The 21,169-nt window shown below is 36.1% G+C and overlaps 1 protein-coding gene across 2 annotated transcripts in view; it reads right to left on the bottom strand.

Moving 5' to 3' along the window:
- Positions 1–859: 859 nt before the first annotated feature.
- Positions 860–21,169, bottom strand: part of IL15 (interleukin 15) — a 90,436-nt gene continuing 70,126 nt past the window's right edge. The window contains exons 3-8 of one of the 2 annotated variants that reach the window (XM_023739725.1): positions 16,361–16,459; positions 15,259–15,356; positions 13,877–13,961; positions 8,280–8,324; positions 6,207–6,344; positions 860–3,475 (exon numbers count right to left, since the gene is read on the bottom strand). In XM_023739725.1, the coding sequence (XP_023595493.1) occupies positions 3,365–3,475; positions 6,207–6,344; positions 8,280–8,324; positions 13,877–13,961; positions 15,259–15,356; positions 16,361–16,459 (576 nt within the window). In that variant the 3' untranslated portion in view covers positions 860–3,364. The remainder of the gene's footprint in view (positions 3,476–6,206; positions 6,345–8,279; positions 8,325–13,876; positions 13,962–15,258; positions 15,357–16,360; positions 16,460–21,169) is intronic. The other variant, XM_004385467.2, reaches the window with a different exon arrangement.

Genomic DNA, 21,169 nt, shown 5'->3' on the forward strand with positions numbered 1-21,169 from the left:
AAAAAAAAGGTTGAGAAGTTAGAGGGTTGACATGTTGTGGGGTTGTTAACCAATGTCATAAAACAATATGTGTACTACTGTTTCATGAGAAACTACTTTTTCTGTAAGCCTTCACCTGAAGTACAATAAAAAATAAATAAGTAAATAAAAATGAAAGAAAGGTCTAACAAAACCAACCCAAAATTGTTATGACTGGACATAGGGCAATAAATTGGTTCAAACACTTAAAAAAAAAAAAAAGAATTGAATTGTTTAGAAATTGATCCATTTCTTATTCCTGATGAGCTCAAAGGGGCAAAATACAAAAAAGAGAAAAATGAAGAGAAGGAATTAACAATGTATGACATAATAACCTGAGTTACTAGGTATTAATGTAGACCTGGAAATTAAAAAAGGAGAAGAAGAAATTCTCTTCCTTATTAATCTAAAAACCCAAATATCTACACAGTTCCGGTACAGAGTGTAAATGATTGTCTTAGTGATCGAGAGCTGCTATAACAGAAATACCACAAGTGGATGGTTTTAACAAAGAGAAGTTTATTTCCTTACAATAAAGTAGGCTAAAAGTCCAAATTCAGGGTGTCAGCTCCAGGGGAACGTTTTCTCTCTCTGGCCTTCTCATCAGTGTTCCCCCAGAATAGGAGTTTCTTGGTGCAGGGACCCGGGTCCAAAGGACATGCTCTGTTCCTGGCACTGCTTTCTTGATGGTATGAGATCCCCAAGTCTCTCCTTGCTTCCCTTTTCTTTTATCTCTTGAGAGATAAAAGGTGGTGCAGGCCACACCGCAGGGAAACTCCCTTTACATTGGATCAGGGATGTGACCTGGGTAAGCGTGGTGTTACAATTCCACTCTAATCCTCTTTAAAATAAAATTACAATCACAAAATGGAGGCCAACCACACAATTCTGGGAATCATGGCCTAGCCAAATTGATACACACATTTTTTGGGGGACATAATTCAATCCACGACAATGACGCAAACAGCAGTAGTACTTCTACTTATACATTGTGTGAGGGGTAGGAATTATGGTAACCTGGAGAGACATCGCACTATTAGGAAAAGCTCTGGATGAATAAGAAACAGATACATTTTCCAATTTTTTTTCAAGAAAAGACAAGAATTCATCGTATGTGATTTCTCTTGATTTGTAAATGTTGCTCTAATTTATAAAACAATAAATAGGCCAAACTTGGTCAATGAGCTACCAGTTTGCAACCTCTAGTTTAAACTGTCCTTCTTACGAATATTAAGAATTAATTACTATTAATTAACTAACACACATCCTTGGGATGTGTGTTTGCCAAACTTGTAATGCTTATGTCCTCACTTCCTCCTTTCCTTCCTGAATGCCTGTAAGGACTTGAAGGGCCCTAGGCCACATCTAGAAAGTCCTCAGGGAAAGCTCTCGGGTCTGTTATGGAATGAATAACCCAGATCTGGGAAAAGGTAATGCTACTGGAGAGAGCCAAGGGCAGAAGAATAAGATATATTGCAAAGAGACCTGAGAATAAGGAAAAGAGGATATGTCTTAGATGGGCCCACTATGAAAGCTTTAATTTCTTGGTTTTTCTGACTCTGGATTATTGGAAAAGTGATATCTAGTAAAGTGTTTTAAATCTTTTCACCCCCACCTGACTGTAATTCCCTTTTGAGCCTGCAGTAAAATGTAAAATAAATATAGAGCCTTGTGACGGCAGAGTTGTGGAGACTGAAGCACAGGATGCCACAGGAAAGCGCAGCCAGTCCCCATTCACACGGAGCTGGAGCTCATGAGAGCAGAGAAGCATACTACCAAGAGGCCTGACTAGCAGCACCAGGCAGTGACCAGCCATGAAATAAGCAATGACCACAGCAGAGTTGAAAGTGGCACCAGGTCTGCCAGATGGAACATGCAGGAGACCTGTAAGACAAATACCTGATTTTTCATATACACTGTACCTTTGGGTGGGCCAGGTGGGAAATAGGTCAAAGCTTACCGCTAATAATACTGAAGCATCGTATTGGTTCTACCATCCTTAAAATTTCCTCCTAAGTTTGCTGCATTCATGAATAGTTTATATCATTGTCATAATATTTATTATCAGAGAAAGAGATATTGGGAAAAATCCATCATTATATCCAATTTTGAGACAGACCAGGTTAATACAAATTCAAAGCTCTAATATTTCTGCAGGTAGAGAGTTAAAACAAATTCATAACGAGACAAGAATATTTCACTTTACTCATTGTTCCATTAAAAGAAAACTCACTAATTTTAGACAGTGAATTGTGATAAAACATTATAAACAATGATTTTCAATCAGATAATAGTGACTTCAACAAATCAGCAGTTTCTTTATTCTATAAACATGGTAAAAATAATGTAACAATAAAATACTGTACTTGGGAACACACGAAGTATAAACATCATTGCAACCATTAGTTTTCTACACACAATTGTACTTATCTGTGGATGCTGATTATTGTCATCACCTCCCAAAATTTACTGATGTACATTATGCGCCAGGTACTTAACAATTTTAGTATCTCCTTCACAACAGGTGCTTTATATATCAATAACTAAATTATGGATTAAAGCACAGTGTTCAGACATAGTCTTCCTTTTCTCATTGGTAGTCAATACTTCCTCTGGTGTTAACTAATGGAGGAGCAAAAGCAGGCTGGTAGTCAGTGGTTATAAACTTGCAGGATGACACCAACACAGCTGTTAGCATCCAACATTGATAACCAGCTGTTGTTAAATAATTGTCAAATATTTTGACTCTCACTCCTAAACAAACGTCTCCTAGTTTCTTATAAGAGGTAAAAGATCAGTGCAATTTCTAATGTTAAAATATGTGCATAATATTTTATTCAACATTTTATATTATACTACAAATATCTACACTTTCAACAATAAATTAAAAATACAAAAGCAAAATAAGTCTGAGGAAAGTTCATAGTCACTTTGTTACTCAGTGGAGTCTCTGGTGGTGCCAATGGTACATGAGCTTGGCTGCTAACCAAAAGGTTGCAAGGTTTCAGTCCACCCAGATGCACCTTGGAAGAAAAGCCTCAGGATCTACTTCCTGGAAAAAAACAAAAATCAGCCATTGAAAACCCTATGGAGCAAGTTGTACTCTGACACACATGGGGTCATCGTGAGTCAGAATTGACTCAATGGCAACTAGTTTTTTATTATGTTATTCAATGATATTTTTCTGCCTTCTTTTCTAAGAGTTCATCTGATCCAAGATCCTGATTATCTTCTTGGTAGAAAAACTTGTTTTGGCAGAACAGTTGAAATGCAGAGTGTTTTGTTGCCTCTAAGCAGCGGGAAGATGTTTGTTAATAATAGAAATGCTGAAGATGATGAACTGCCATCAAGAAGAGTTGATAAACATTTGTACGATATGTGAAAAACTTCGTAAAAACTCTTTAATATTCTTTTCCTCCAGTTCCTCACATTCTTTGCATCCAGATTCTGTTACATTCTGCAAAATAAAAAGAAAGGATTAGATTAGTTAGTCTAATTTACTTCTTTCCTGGGAATATCACATCATCTGAACCATATAGTGAGGTCTTGAGACATGAAAACTGGCAAATTACCATCATATTAGGAAGAACAATGGGAAAAGAGAACTGAGAGATTTGATATGGGCTTATTTTTCCCATCAGGGATTAAGAACATTAACTAAAAAATAAATAATAAATAAGCCTTGTTTATGGGACCATGAACTTCCTACTTAGAGCCCTTGAATGATTTCTCATCATCTTTCCCTACGATAAGTCCATGTCCCCCTGCGTGGCACACAGGTCCTCCATGAGCTGTTTTTTACCCATCTCTTCCACCTTTCCCTACTGCCTCAGACATTATGGCCTAGGAACTGAGTCATGCCTTGCCTCTCCACCACACATCATGCTATTAGATGCCTACCTGACTTTGCTTTTCTCTCTGTGTGCTACATGCTTCCTGTTCTAGCTACTACTCCTCACATCTAAGATTACTTAGGTGCTGTCTCCTTTAGGAAGGCTTCTCTGAACCCCGGAAACCCCAGGCCTGTCTCTGCATTCTCAGAGCCCCTTGTTTAGACCTCTATCACAGCACTTCATATATTATATTAATATTATGGGGTTGTATGCTTTTTATACCATTATTCTCTAAGCTCTTCCAGAAGGGTAAGAACACATATTTTTGTTTCCCCAGCATTTAGCATAGTGTCTGGCACATAGCAATCAGCCAATCATTATTGATTAAATTGAACTATTCAGGCAGATACTACAAATTGTTGTAACTCAAACACAGTTTCATGGATAACTAGAATCTTTCAAATGTGTCAATCATAAATGAATCTTCTTAGAGATACCTAAACCATGAAAGTTCTGCCAGCAAAAGTCAAAATTAGGTTTTACATCCATGAATATGTGGAATTCAGATTCACCAATGTTTATCAAGCATTGACTCCATGTCAGGCACTGCTATATTTCATATAATGCTGTCCTATTTGATCCTCCATATAATGTCAGATAGGAAGTCAGGGATGTTCAATGACTCATCTCAATGTGACATAATCAGCTAATATTCTTCACACCCAGGTCTTCTGACTGTGCAGTTCTGCCACTCATTCTACCACATACCCCACCCTATGTTCTGATGAGGGTGACTCAAAAGGAACATGAAAGAGTTTATCATTGCTATTGTCATGAGCTATTTGCTGCATGGTCATCTTTCCATTGATAAGGTGGAGATACATCATGGGAAGTATTTTACACATTAATGCATATGTTTCACAAATGTATCAAGTATCTAGTACATGCCAAGCACTATTGTGGAGCTGTGATATAACACTGGAAAAAAGACAAAAATACCAGCCCTCTTGAAGCTGACATTCTAGCAGGGAGAAACAGGAAACATCCGTTAAGTAAGTAAAATATGTAAGATGTCAGATGGTAGGACATGCTATGGAAGAGTGAAGGCTTATGGTGAGGGGACAGTAGAGATGGGATTGCAACTGTAAATAGGCGACATAACTGAGAAGGTGGCATTTAAGCAAAGACCTTAAGCAGCCTGGCATTTTAAGAGAAAATTCAAGGTACTCAGCCATACTAGCTTGGAGTTTTTGCATTTTCTGTTGCCTCTGCCTGAACATACTTCCCCAGGTATGAGCAAGCTCACTCCCTCATGTCTCTGCCAAAAGTCATCTTATTAGCTAAATCTTCTCTGACCATCCAGTATAAACTAGAACCTCAACCCCCCAATCCACCTTTTTTTTCTCAATTGGACTTAATAAAAAACTGACTTATACATTTGCATATAGACTGGCTTATTTATGTTTCCTCCCTCCTTAAGAGCAGATACCATGTGTGTTTTTTAATGACTATATCCTTACAATGGGGCCCAAAAGTATGGCTAAAATAACTAATTTTTATTATGTCTTCTTTGTTTATAAAAGTCTGAGTTTATAAAACTTCATGTTTCTTTAGCCATGAAAGCCATTAGCATTTGTACCTCAGGGTTTTTGCACGTCTGAACCCCCAACCTACCGAGAGAGTCATTAGTATTTGCTCTCTGGAACCCTACACTGCTCATGTTTCTTGGCACATAAGTACTCAACTTATTAATATCTTTATCATTACCCTTTTGTATCATTTATCCTTTCATTGGACAGAAGTACAGACTCTAGAGTGAAGCTGTGCTTGGGTATGAATCCTTGCTTCCCATTGCTAGCTGCATGACCCTGGACAAGTTGTTCAAGCTCTCAATATTTTCAATTCTTTAACCCTCAAAGAGACACAAGGATACCTACTTCACAGAGTCATTGTGAGTATTAAATGAATTATCATTTGAAAGCATAGCGTCTGGCACATAGTGATAACCCAATAAATGAGAGTACCTATTACTTATGTTATAGTTAACTACTTAATCATGCAATTGCATGAATGTCTATCCAGTCCACCCGACCATAAACATTTTGAGGTCAGCAACTATGTAATGCCTGGCATTACTCAATAAATATTTGTTGAATGAAAAAAATCAATAAACAGTTTAGGATTGCATACCAGAGATAGTCCCACTTTTAGATGTTCCTCCGTTGGAACTGAACTCCATCTCCTCTGCTGAGTGTGTCTTTACAGTATCTGCTTATTCATTATATCCAGTTAATGACTCTCCCAATCAAGCCAAAAACATCAGAGGTACCTCTATATGACTACTGGATAACTCACCCCATTAGAATGTAAACTGCTGTTTGCTAGGATGATAAGGTTTTCTACTGTTTCATCCATGTCCATATTCCTGGATTCATGTGAAATAACACGTAACTCCAGGAGAAAGCACTTCATTGCTGTTACTTTGCAGTTAGGCTAAAAATAGAGTTATAAAGAACCATTTTGAAAACGTTATTTTCTGATTGTTCATTTTCACATGGATATAACTTTGATTTTTAAAGCTAATCCAAATATTTTACAAAAAAATCCACAATACTGCTAAGAAGTTGTGTATAGGAAGCAGCTTGACTTTTTTTTCTCCTTCTTTTCTGGCTTTGAAATTAAAGCCAAACCAAACGAACAACACATGATCAAGAAGCATGGTGATATTGTACAGAAAAAAAGAACATAAAATTGGAAAATCTGGAACTAATAGTCCACTTTTTTTTCACTGAGCATGAATGTCTCTGTGTAAAAGGGTGATCATATTAGCCCTAGACTCTCAAAACCTTGATACAGATAGTGCATGTGTAAGAATTTTTCACATCAGATTGTATCGTTAACATTTTAAAGAGTAGTGGCTGCTAACCATGCTACTCCGGCAAGATTCAAAGTTCTAGACGCAGAAGCGTTTTCAAGAAATTCATTAGAAATATCAAAGCAGGAGTACTGTCTATTGACAGACTGGGCCGTTCAGAAAGGGACCTCTTAGGCACCATAGAAATGTATTTCCCACAAGAGTTACTTTAACTAAAATCTTCTAAACTTAAAAGGAAAGAAACACTTAATGAATCTCTGGGGATTTGACCATGACTTGCTTGACTTTGTGTTCTCAATACCTAGCATAGTGCCTTGGAGTCAGCAGGCACTTAATAAATGCTTACTGAATGGGTGAAGAAAAGAAGGCACACATTCATGCGCCAGGCACTGGCAATGCCCCTCATTCCTACAGCAGCTGCAAAGGATTGAAAGGGTAAATGCCACCATCATGCTAGTAATAGTGAAACTGAGGTTCAGAACTGTTTAGTGACTTACAAATTACCACAGCTAGAAAGTGGCTGAGTCAGTGTTTAAATTTAAATTTCAATCTCAGGTTCTCTCTACAACACAAGAGTTGCAAGGTTACTTTCTTGCAAAAGAGCAGTCTCAGAATGCTGAGTGTTGTTGGTTAATTGACTGCTTTCTACTTTGAGAAAATGTGAAGAAAAATGGGAAAGGTGCTGAGGCCAGAGGAAGAAGGCAATCTTTGCATGCAGCAGCGCTATCTAAGTAGTTGATTGGTACTTTTTTTTTACGTTTTATGGCTTGGCTTCTTTCCAATGCTTAGAAAGTCTTGGTGGGGGCAATATCTTATATTTCGGAAGACTTCTAATTGAGGAATAACAAAATAACTATTTTCACTGGCAGAACACACACAACATAGGGTTTGTTTTCCATGAGGTAAGGAAGGTGGGGACTTATTTCTTGTCTTTTAGTAACCAATCCAGAGGGAAAGGATTAGCAACATGACTAAAATCATACATGCCTTAGGCGATGCCAATGTATTAATGAAACAAGTTTAAGATCATTTTTGAATTCTGATCAATTTTAAGGGTTATGATTGTTTTTTTTCTCACACAAAAAGTAACTGGTCAGAATTCTTTCTGGCAAATGTAGACATACATAAAAAATGTAGAGCATTGATACATTTGAGCAATTTGTAGAAAATATTATTTGAGATGGTAATACACTACAAACACTGAAAATAAGTGATATGTTGGATACTTTGAAATTGAATCAGTTACCTGGTTCTTGCATCTAATTAAATCCTGATCTAATTGCATCACAAAAATATAAAATATATTTTGTTTGACATTGATGGACAGGGCTTTTTTATATTTTTATTTTGGGCTGTCATCAAAATAGCTCCTTGCCCCAAGTCCCAGCCCATCAACAATTACTTATAAAGTTAATTGATCACCTGTTGTAGAAGCACACCAAAGTTAGATTTAAAGACTGTACCTATTTCAGTTAAGTTACAAAAATATAGTTTTTAGACTTTTTAAAGCTAGAAAATAAAGCAATTTTGAAAAAAAATTAAACTATACTTACATGAGCATCACTTTCAGTATATAAAGTGGCATCAATATGTATAGACTAAAAGGGAGCAAAATTAGATAATATGAAAAATTATGCCCTACTTTAGGTACAATGAAAACAACTTACTGAACACATTAAATTTTTTTAATTAAAGTTTTCATTTTGAGATGATTTTAGACTCATATGCAATTTTAAGAGAAAATATAGAGGGATCCTGTATATTCTTTACCTATCTGCTCCAACTATGAAATTGACACAATCCACTCACCTTATTGAAGTTCATCAGTTTTACAAACACTAATGTGTGAGTGTTTGTGTGTGTATGTGTTGTTGTTGCTAGGTGCCATCCAGTTGATTCCAATCTAAAGAGACCCTATGTACAACAGAATGAAACACTGCCTGGTCCTGAGCCATCTTCACAATTGTTGCTGTGCTTGAGCCCATGGTTGCAGCCACTGTGTCAGTTCATCCCGTTGAGGGTCTTCCTCTTTTTCGCTGACCCTCTACTTTACTAAACATTATGTCCTATTCCAGGGGCTGGTCCCTCCTGAAAATATGTCCAAAGTACATGAGGCAAAGTCTCATCATCCTTCCTTCTAAGGAGCATGCTGGCTGTACTTCTTCCAAGACAGATTTATTCAATTGCTCATATGCAAGTTCAAGTTGAAGCTAAAGAAAATTAAAAGAAGTCCACGAGAACCACAGTACAACCTTGAGTATACCCCACCTGAATTTAAAGACCATCTCAAGAATAGATATGATGCATTGAACACCAATTACCGAAGACCAGACAAATCGTGGGATAACATCAAGTACATCATCCATGAGGAAAGCAAAAAGTCATTAAAATGACAGGAAAGAAAGAAAAGACCAAAATAGATGTCAAAAGAGACTTCAAAACTTGCTCTTGAACACAGAGTAGCTAAAGTGAGTGGAAGAAATGATGAAGTAAAACAGGTAAACAGAAGATTTCAAAGGGCAGCTCAAGAAGACAAAGTATTATGAAGAAATATGCAAAGACTTGGAGTTAGAAAACCAAAAGGGAAGAACATGCTCAGCATTTATCAAGCTGAAAGAACTGAAGAAAAAATTAAAGCCTCTAGCTGTAATACTGAAGGATTTATGGGCAAAAAAACTGAATGACACAGGACACATCAAAAGAAGACGTGAGAAATACAGACTCACAGCATCAAAAAGAATTGGTCAATGTTCAAACAATTCAAGAGGTAGCATATGATCAAGAACCAATCCTTTGAAGGAAGAAGTCCAAGCTGCACTGGAGGTATTAGCAGAAAACAAGGCTCCACGAATTGACAGAATATAAATTGAGATGTTTCAACAAATGAATGCAATGCTGGGAGCACTCACTTGTCTATGCCAAGAAATTTGGAAGACCTGGCCAACGACTGGAAGAGATCCGTATCTGTGCTGATTCCAAAGAAAAGTGATCCAATAGAATGAGGAAGTTATCAAACAATATCATTAGTATCACATGTAAGTAAAATTTTGCTGTAGATAATTTGAAACGGTAGGAATTGAAGCCAGAAATTCAAGCCAGGTTCAGAAGAGGATTTGGAACAAGGGATATCATTGCTGATGTCACAAATATCTTGACTGAGAGCAGAAAATACCAGAAAGATGTTGTCTTAGTTATCTAGTGCTGCTATAACAGAAATACCACAAGTGGATGGCTTTAACAAAGAGGAATTTATTCTCTCACAGTCTAGGAGGCTAGAAGTCTGAATTTAGGGTGCCACCTCCAGGGGAAGACTTTCTCTGTTGTCTCTACAGGGAGGTCCTTGTCATCAATCTTACCCAGTCGAGGAGCTTCTCAGCACAGGGACCCCAGGTCCAAAGGACACGCTATTTCCTGGCTCTTGTTTTTTGGTGGTCTAAGGTCCATATGTTTCTCTGTTTGCTTCTCTCTTTTATATCTCAAAAGAGATTGACTTAGGACACAACCTAATCTTGTACAGTCCTGCCTCATTAACAGAACTGCCACTAATCCCACCTCATTTAACATCATAGAGGTAGGATTTACGACACATAGGAAAATCACATCAGATGACAAAATGGTGGACAATCACACAATACTGTGAATCAGACGCTCCAAGTTGACACACATTTGTTGGGGGGACACAATTCAATCCATAACAGATGTTTACCTGTGTTTTATTGACTATGCAAAAGCATTCGACTGTGTGGATCGTAACAAATTATCGATAACTTTTGGAAGAATGGAAATTCCAGAACACTTAATTGTTCTCATGTGGAACCTGTACATAGATCAAGAGGCAGTCATTTGAACAAAACAAGGGGATACTGCCTGGTTTCAAATCAGGAAAGGTATGCATCAGGGTTGTATCCTTTCACCATATTTATTCAATTTATATGCTCAGCAAATAAATCTGAAAATCTTGACTATATGAAGAATGTATCATTAGAATTGGAGGAAGACTCATTAACAACCTGTGATATGTAGATGGCAACCTTGTTTGCTGAAAGTGAAGAAGACTTGAAACACTTACTGATGAAGTCAAAGACTACAGCCTTCACTATGGATTATACCTCAACATAGAGAAAACAAAAATCCTCACAACTGGATCAATAAGCAATATCATGATAATAGGAGAAAATACTGAAGTTCTCAAGGATTTCATTTTACTTGGATCCACAATCAATGCCCATGGAAGCAGCAGTCGAGAAATTAAAATGACGTATTGCATTGGGCAAATCTGCTACAAAAAACCTTTTTAAAGTGTTAAAATGCAAAGATGTCAGCTTGAGGACTAAGGTGCTCCTGACCCAAGCCATGGTATTTTCAATCACTTCATATGCATGCACAGGCTGGACAATGAATAAGGAAGACTGAAGAAGAATTCATGTCTTTGAATTACGGTGTTAGCAAAGAATATTAAATATACCATGGAATGCCCTAAGAACAAACAAACCCATCTTGGAAGACATACAGCCAGAATGTTCCTTAGAAGCAAGATTGGAGAGACTTTATTTCATTCACTTTGGACATGTTATCAGGAGAGACCAGTCCCTGGAGAAGGACATTATGCTTGGTAAAGTTGAGGGTCTGCAAAAAAGAGGAAGACCCTCAAGGAGATGGACTGACACAGTGGCTACAAAAATTGGCTCAAAGACAGCAATCGTCAGGATGAAGGAGGACCAGGCAGAGTTTCATTCTGTTGTACATAGGGTTGCTATGAGTCAGAGTGGACTTGGTGGCATCTAACAACAACAACCTTCCAACTTTCCTATTTCATTGTATTTGAAGTGTGTTCCTATAGACAGAGTATATTTCAGTTGTGTTATGTTATTTGCTCTGGTAATCTGCCTTTTACACGGTGCATTTAGACCATTTACTTATAATGCCATTATTAATATTATAGGGCTTAAATCTGCCATTTTAATTTTTTCCTTCTGTTTCTCATTTATATCTTTCTCTTTTCTTGCCTTCCTGTGGATTATTGGAATTTTTTTTTAATCCCATCTTCATTTATTTGTAGTATCTTTGAGTATATTGCTTTGTATCATTTTCTTAGTGGTTACATTAAAACCCAAAACCCACTGCCACTGAGTCGTTTCTGATTCATATTGACCCTGACAGGACATAGTAGAACTGCCCGTAGTGTTTCCAAGGAGTGGATGGTGGATTCGAACCGCTGACCTTTTGGTTAGCAGCCATAGCATACATACCTAAGTTATCACAGTCTACTGGTGTCAACATTTTACCAGTTCAAGTGAAGTGAAGAAAGTTTTCCTCTCTTTACATCTTCTATTCATAATATAATAGTCTTGAATATTTCCTTTTCATACATTGAGAAACCCGTTAGACACTGTTATAATTTTAGCTTCAATTATCAAACATAATTTAGAAAATCAAGAAGAGAAGGAAAGTCTGTGATATTTACTCATATTTTTACTCTTTCCATGGTTATTTCTTCCTGATTAATATTCCAGGGTTTCTTCTTTCATCATTTCTCTTCCATTTAGAGAAATTCCTTTAAGACATAATTGTTGTCACTGGCAACAAATTCTCTTAGTTTTCCTTCACCTGAGAATATCTTGATCTCTTAATCACTGAAGGATAATTTATCTCGAAGTAGAATTTTGGATTGACAGTTATTTTCTTCCACTCCTTGAAAAATGTGCCACTACCTTCTGGCCTACACAATTTCTGATGAGAAAATTGCTGTCATTCAAATTATTTCCTCTGTAGGTAAGGTATCACTTCTCTCTTGCTGGCTTCAAGATTTTTTCTTTGTCTTTAGTTTTCAGGAGAATAATCATGATGTGTTTTAGTATGGATTTCTTTGGGTTTTTTCCTCTTTGAGATTCACTCTGCTTCTTGAATGTGTAGGTTTATGTCTTTCACTACATTTGGAGAATTTTCATTCATAATTCTCCACATACTTTCATCCCCACTCTTTCTTCTTTCCTTATGGGACCCTGATGACACAAATATTAGATTTTGTCATTGTTGTTATTGTCCCCAGACCCATAAGTTACTATTTTCCTGTTTTTTCTCTAGTGTTCTATCCTCAAGTTTATTGTCTTTCATTCTGCTATCAAGCCTCTCCAGTGAGTTTTGTATTTCTGTAACTGTATTTTTAGTTCTGTAACATCCATCTGTTTCCTTTTTATATCTTCTATTTCTTTAATGAGGCCTTCTTTTTTTTTGCTTCAGGGCCATTTGTAATTGCTTATTGAAGCATTTTTATGATAACAGCTTTAAAATCTTGTCAGATAATTCCAACATATGATGCATCTCTGTTTTGGACTCTTCTGATATCTTTTCTTCTTTATCATTTTCCTGCTTCTTGGAATGATGAGTCATTTTCAATCATAGCCTCGGTACTGTGGCTATATTAGGAAACTCAGGTGCTATTTAAACCTTCTATTTTAGCATTCCTTAATCCTGCTTAGGTTTACCATGAAGGTTCTGATATACTTTGTGTGCTGTGATTCCAATGACAGTTTAGTTTTCAGAATCTTTGTGGTGTTATTGTCGTATTGTCTTCTGGTACTGCTGGGTCATCCACTGTTCCCTGCTGGTGTCGCCCACAGGGGTAGAAAGCACTTCCCGAGGCCAGGCCACCTGGTTTCTCTAGGTATAGGACAGGAGACCCTGGCCCTCAGAGACAAAGAGCGTCTCTTCAGATCACTGTTGTCAGTAGGGCTCCTCTTCAATCTCTCCTGCTGGTTTCACCAGGTTATCTGGTGTCACTAGGTGCAGAAAGAGAGTCTCTATCCTGTAGGACAGAAAGCATCTCCCTGGGTTAGGCCACTTGTTTGTGGTGGGATTCTCCCTTCAGGTATCACCAAGCCATCTTGTTTCTTTAGGTAGGGGAAGATAGTCTCTGGCCTGCAAAGACAGAAAGCTCTTCACTGGGCTGGGTACTTGCAGACTAAGTTTTAAAGAAAATTAGAATCCGAGGACTGTCAATGGAAGACTTCATTTGAGGCTTTACAAGGTTCATAAATTTCTTCAAAAATTTTTTTAAGTGATATTTCATTAAGACTGACAATAAAACACAATGAGAGCCATACTCAAAAGCAATTATACAAGACATTTTATGGAAAAAAACAGTACTTACTTGAATAAGTTCTTCAATTCTTTTCAAATCTCTTATTACATCATGCCAGTTAGCCTCTGTTTTAGGAAGACTTGCACTAAAGCATCTGAAAGCAAAAACAAAGATTAACGCATTTTGAATGAGCATAATATTGTCTAGATGAATACTATAGGCAAAAAGCATCAAGATTTTTTATTCTGACTAGTGAAAAGATCACTGTTATCCCTGTCTGTGTGCCTTGTAGATGAGCATGAACACCAAACATAAAGCACAACCTTGATACGTTAGATTAACTCGAGGAAAGACCAACCTGGATTAGAGAAAAGCCTAAATGGAGGAATAATTTATAAATAACCTGGTGCATTTTATCACAATGAAATAGAAACAGTGCCTGATACGTGGAAATGCTTACTAAATGTTTTTGAATGAATTATAGTTTTCTGCAAGTAGAGGTCAGTGAGACTTTTAAATAAAATAAATAACTGAAATTCTTAAATCGAGCAATAATCACTTTTGTGTAATGATTGTGACAAGAATTGTTCCTAACAGTAGACTGAATTCGTCCCTTGCATGCAGCTCACACTATCACTATGCTGGCAGATCCTTTCTTCATAAACATCATAGGCTTCGCCCAATCAAGGCTTAAGGATGATATACTTACTCATTTTAGTAAAATCTAAATTTAATATCTGAACAAAAGACACATATACTGACCAAAACCGTGGAATAATTTTTAGAACTTCAGGAAAAAGAGTCACTCTTTGATGGATCTTGTACAGTAGCATGATAGCCAACACTAATCTGTTTTAAGAGTAAGATCTACCTACAGAAATCCATGGTTCCCCATACCATGAAGGTGTCAGTAGAGTAAAACTGAACTGGGAGCCAGACTATATACCACAGGTTGGGTGATTTCGGCCAATTGGGTGTGTCTAAGCAAGAAGAAAAAAGGTAAGAGGCAGGAAAAAACATTAATTTTTTCAGGAGGAAAAACAAAAGGTGTAAATAAATGTTTTAAACGAACTAGGATAGAGGCTCAAAGGATAGGAGTAGTCAGCGCCAGGAATGGATAAACAAAACAACATGGACAACTTCGAAATATATGTGGATATCAAATTAGGGGATGCACTTCCAAGTTTAGTTACAAATCAAGAAGTCCAATTTATCTGGGGGATACAATGCTGATTTGGAATATTTCTAAATATAGAAATGCTAAGTTAGCTGTTTATCAAATCTCCTCTCATTCTACATTCTCTGCTCACTATCATACCCCAAATACTGAGTACCCAGAGACTTAAGCAAACTGAATTAAATAAACCAATCAAGTATAAAAGATATTTTAAAAGGACAATGCTTATAGATATCAACATAATAATATCAATTTATGCCTAAATTGAAATTACCCCAAAATGAAGACTTGAATGCCAGCCTCAGTTAAAAAATGACTGTTTAGAAGTAACCACAAATAGCACTGGATAGAGGTAACTCTCAAATATGTTTTCTGAAAAATATAATCAGAGACAAAATGATTAAAATTCTTTCAGGTAAAAAGTGAAGATGTCAAAACAACATTTGATTTTATTTCTAGGTCCAAAAAGTATAAATTTATCATAATTTCAGAATTAACATTTCTTATCAGAATTAATGAAATTAGAATTTATCTTTTGTGCTTCTTCCTCTACCTCCACTTCTCTCCTCTGTGCAGAATTCTTTAGTCAGCATTTCTCCAGTTGTATTTTAATGACAACAGTTTTAATAGAGCTTACATACTTAGTCGTTTACATATATACTAATGTCGCCTCCTAATTTTTTCTATTATCCTTGACTTCCCCTTCATCTTTTTAGCCTTTTTAACTGGTTAACATATTTTACACAGATTAGAAACATGTAATACTAATGTAGGTTTATTATAACTATATTATATTAAATCCATTATACATTAATATAATTTGAAGAAAAGCTGGACAGAAATGAAACCAATTAAAGATACTATATGCCATCCTGACAGCCACCATATAATAATTGTTTTGATGATTTAGGGAAAGTCTTATCTTAGAACGTCCCAGAGATTTATTATTTTTGCCTGCCTCTTTCCTGCTGTCAAAGCCTTCACAGGCCCATTTAGTTTCAGAGAGCAGTGCTGACTGTCACCGTAACCGCTAATTGTCTATACTTCATTTAGTCTACCTTGAGGGATGAATAACAGACATAACTTGTCCTCAAAGACTACACAATTTACTGAGTAGACAGACATGTGAAGAACAAAATAGAGTAGAACATAAAATAATATATTTACAATGATGTGAAAAGTATATAGCAAGGTTGTTAACTGAGTTAAAAATCAATTTTATTTATTTTCAAAATAAGCACAATCCATACAAGAACAGATATCTGTGATATCCCAAGATCTTTAAAAAATAATCATATAGTTTATTATGAAGTATCTGAGATTCAAGTGACCTTTAAAGAGAAGCCCATATACTATTTTCATCTAGTTTTTCTCACCGAAATTCTCATTACCCAATGCCACAGTAAATCCTTAAGTGTTGAAGAAGAGTTGGCTACAGCAATGGGTTTCCAGCAGCCATCCATCCAGAATACCTCCTACAATACAATGCAGAGTAAAAGATGACTCATTAAAAACTGAAGTGAACTACTGGGGCAAAAGAAAAGGAAGGGGGTTAATATTCATTGAGCACTTATTTATTTTTTTTGATGAGCTCTGTTTTAGTCATTTAATATATGTATCACATTTAATCCTCACAAGAAACCTATGAGGTAGAATTAGCAGCACTTGGGCAAGCTGCCCAGTCCCACAACAAGTACATGACAACCAGGACTTGAAACTAGGTCTGTCTGATTACAAAGCTCAAATCCTTTCTTCTATATCACATCTTTCAGTTAGCAGATTTCAAAGCCATATTATTGAAAAGTGGAAGCATCCAAATACCTGGATTCATATAAACTATTGATTGTTAATCTGATTTACAACAGCAGTAGCTGCTTCTACAGATAATGAATCGACGTTCGCAGTCTTTGAAATAAATACTGTTTTGTTAATTAAAATATCATCTGAGAACTGAGAATTTCAGAAGTAGAAAAATTCTATTTTTTTTCTAATTCAAAGAGGGTGAAGAATGTGAAGATTACACATGCCCATATTCAACACCATTTCATTAAAGGAAACTTTATAATCAAAGTATATGAAACGTAAACAATTATCTTGCTGTTATTTTAAAATGGTATGTATTTTTTGAGAAAAATATTCAAAGTATGCCACCTCCTTTGACATAAATATTCACTGCAACCAAGTTCCATAAACTCAAATAATTAAATTATTTTGTTTTTCAAATAGTTCTGAAATATAAAAATGACTGTTTAAAATATATGTATATTTGTATTTTTTCTTTAGCCACATTAAATTGCCAAGGTACAGAACTGGAATAGGTGAAAAACTGGATTTAAACATGGTTGTATGTGCCAAGGAAGTACAGGCAAGAGGGGGACAAGGGATTTTAGACTATATGTGAGTGATTGGGAGATTTAACCAGGGAATTTAATGTCCTTTTTTAATCATATGGCTTCACAGAGAAAGTGTTATTTAAAACATGTCTTGAAGAATGAGTAGATTTTTTACATGAGTAGAAGGAGAGACATAGCATTCTAGGTGGAGGAAAAGGCATGAGCTAGGACATACGCAGGAAAATGTAGTGTGTATTCAGAAAACAGTGAGTCATTTTGATTAATTACATTGTAAAATTAGTCACAGATAAGAGTGAACAAAACTATCACCATCGTATAAAGCAGGAATTAGTAAACTTTCTCTGTAAAGGGCCAGTAAAAATTTTAGGTTTTCCAAGTGATGAGGTCTCTGCTGCAACTACTTGACTCTGCCATTGTAGTGTGAAAGTAGCTAGAGACAATGCAAAAATTAATGGCTGTGGTTGTGTTCCAATACAATTTTATTTTAAAAAACAGATGATTGGTGGGTTTGGCCCATGGGCTACAATTTTTTGATACCTGGGCCCTATGAATCTCTTAATCAGTCATAACTTAAGTATAGCTGAGAAAGTGGTATCTTTAAGTCTTAAATCTTCCCATCATTAATTGTACTAGCAATTTTCCATTAATTGCTCTGAGACTGTTTTCAATTAACACCAATATTAAGAAATTTTCAAGTAATAAAATTCCTTAAACACTATCTGTGTTTAATAAAGCTAAAAACAAACAAAATGAACTATGTTACCATCGAGTACTAGTGGTGTGATACTGAAAATTTATTCATAAAAACATAAAGCCTAAAATTGATATTTAATTCTCTTATAAGGCAACACAACATTTTAATATGGCTTATAAATCTCAAAGAGCCCTGGTGGCACAGTGGTTAACAGCTCAGCTGCTAACCAAAAGGGTGGCAGTTCAAATCCACCAGCTACTCCTTGGAAACCCTATGGGGCAGTTCTACGCTGTCCTATAGGGTTGCTATGAGTCAGAATCAACGCAACCACAACAGGTTTAGTTTTGGTTTTGGTTACAAAATCTCAAAGTTCAATAAAACAATAAAAATAAATGTTTAGGTAAGATGAAGCAAGATGGAGGAGTAGGCAGCTCCAAGCTTTTGTTCCCCTTTTAACCCACTGCCATCGAGTCAATTCCGACTCATAGTGACCCTATAGGACAGAGTTGAACAGCTCCATAGGGTTTCCAAAGAGCGGCTGGCGGATTTGAACTGCTGACCTTTTGGTTAGCAGCTGAACGCTTAACCACTGTGCCACCAAAGATCCATTTTGTTCCCATAGATACATCAAAAAACAAGTGGAAACTGGCAAAAACAACTATGGTAGAACTCTGAAAATCAAAAGTTTACAGCAACAAAGTGAATTCTGAATTAATAAAAAAGGTAACTTCAAAACAGTACGAAAGTTTCATGGCTTTTTTACTTGCCTGTGTCCCACCCTTTTTTCAGCACAGCAGCAGCAGCCCCTATTCCAGTGTGAACCCCAGACGGTGCTCAGGAGGGAGCAGAGCAGACTTTATTTGCAAATTACTGTATGTGTTTGCTCTAACTGGTTTCAGAGCAACCCGGAGGACTGAAACAAGGCACTTTGTTCTGTTTCGCCTAACTCAGAACTTAGGCTGGAAAAGTTATGGGTCTTGTTCAGAAACAGCAAGTTGATCTAACAATGTACAGATGCTTGGGACAAAAGATTATGGCCAAAACATATAACAGACCACCTAAGATATGGGAGTAAAAACTGGGGAGTTTCTTTAAGATATTAAGACATTAAAAACCATGCATATATAAGGGAGAATTTAGGAGGCTGTACACATGCCCATGGCAAGACGCCCAAACCAAACCAAACTCGTTGCTGTCGAGTTGATTCCAAGTTATAGAGACCCTGTAGGACAGAGTAGAACTGCCCCATAGAGTTTCCAAAGAGTGCCTGGTGGATTTGAACTGCCGACCTTTTGGTTAGCAGCTGTAGCATTTAACCACTACGCCACCAGTGTTTCCAAGATGCATATTCAGAAAACACCTGAGAGGACCATACAATTTTTCCTTGGGCTGATTCACAGGCTCAGTGAAAGACTGATTAAGGGTTAAAGGAGTGCCCAGGAAAGAGCCAATCTGCAAAGACTGGGAAAGATATTTTTAATTGTTTGTTTTTCTTAGCTCCTGACATTGAAGGAAATCTCTGTCAAAACACTAACTGGACACAAATTAAGGCATGAAGACTTTAATGGCCAGACTGTACTAGGAATACAGTCTTTGGAGAAATAGCTAGGAAAAGTCACTAAACAAATTAACTACTACAGCCACCAACAACCAAAAAACAGAAAACCCCAGAGAGGGAGGAGAATCTGATTTCTGTATTTGTCACTTTATAATAGTTAAATGTCCATTTTTCAACAGCAGCAATAACAAATCACACAGCATACCAAGAAAGACGAAAAGATAGCTCATTCAAAAAAAAAAAAAATGCATTGACAGAAACCATCCCCGAGGAAGTCTAGGATTCAGATTAACCAGATAAAAACATCAAAACAACTGTTTTAAATATGCTCAAAGAGCTAAATGAAACATGAGTAAAGAACTAATAAAGGATGTCAGGTAAATGATGAATGAACAAAATGAGATTATCAATAAAGAGACAGAAATTATAAAAAGGAACCAAACATAAATTCTGAAAATGAAAAGTACAATAACTGAAATGATAAATTGACTAAAAGTGTTCTACAAAAGATTTGAGCAGGAAGAAAAAAAGAATCAGCAAACTTCAAACTAGGATAATTGAAATCATTGTTTCTGAAGAGCAAAAAATAAAATTAAATAAAAAAAAAAGAATGAAGAACAGTGAACAGAGCCTAAAGGATTTTTTGGCAAATTATCAAGTAAATCAATATATGCATTATGGGACACCCAGAAAGAGAAGAGAGATAAACTCAGAAACAATATTTGATGAAGTAATGGCCTAAATCTTCCAAAATTTGATGAAAGACATGCATCTACACATCCAAGAATCCCAATGAACACCAAATAAGATAAAATCAAAGAGATCCACATCAACACAATTTATAATCAAACTGCTGAAAGCCAAGCACAAAGAGAGAACCTTGATAGTAGCAAGAAAGAAATGACTCACCACATAAGAGGAATTCTCAATAAGATCAGTCGCTGATTTCTCCTCAGAAACCATGGAGGTAGGAAGGTAAAGGAATAACATACTTAAAGTATGAAAGAAAAACGCTGTCATCCAAGAATTTTATATTGGGCCAACTAGCCTTCAAAAATGAGGACAAATTATGACTTTCCAGAAAAACAGTAGCTGAAGGGGTTTGTTACCATAAGACCTGCCCTACAAGAAATTCTAAAGGGAATCTTTCAGTTTGATATGAAAGAACATCAGACAGTAACTCAAAGCCATATAAAAAATAAATATCTCTGGGAAAGTTAAATACATTGGCAAATATAAAAGACAATATTATTATATTTTGGATTTTAACTGTACCTTTTATTTTCTAAAGGATCTAAGAATTCAAAAAAAATATAAATAATGTTATTGGGCACACAATATATAAAGATGTAATCTGTGATGACAAAAATATAAAGAAGGGGAGGGTGGAGCAGAGAATTGCATGTTACTGAAGTCAACTTGGTATCAATTTACACTAGACTGTTTTAAATTTAGAATGATAATATATAATCCTCATGGTAATCACAAAGAAAATATCTTCTAAAATATACACAAAGGAAAGGAAAAGGAAATTAAGACTGTTCAGTACAAAAATCAACTAAACACAAAAGAAGGCGGT

The sequence above is a fragment of the Trichechus manatus genome, unplaced genomic scaffold (genome assembly GCF_000243295.1).
Source record: "Trichechus manatus latirostris isolate Lorelei unplaced genomic scaffold, TriManLat1.0 scaffold00139, whole genome shotgun sequence".
NCBI classification, from domain to species: domain Eukaryota; kingdom Metazoa; phylum Chordata; class Mammalia; order Sirenia; family Trichechidae; genus Trichechus; species Trichechus manatus.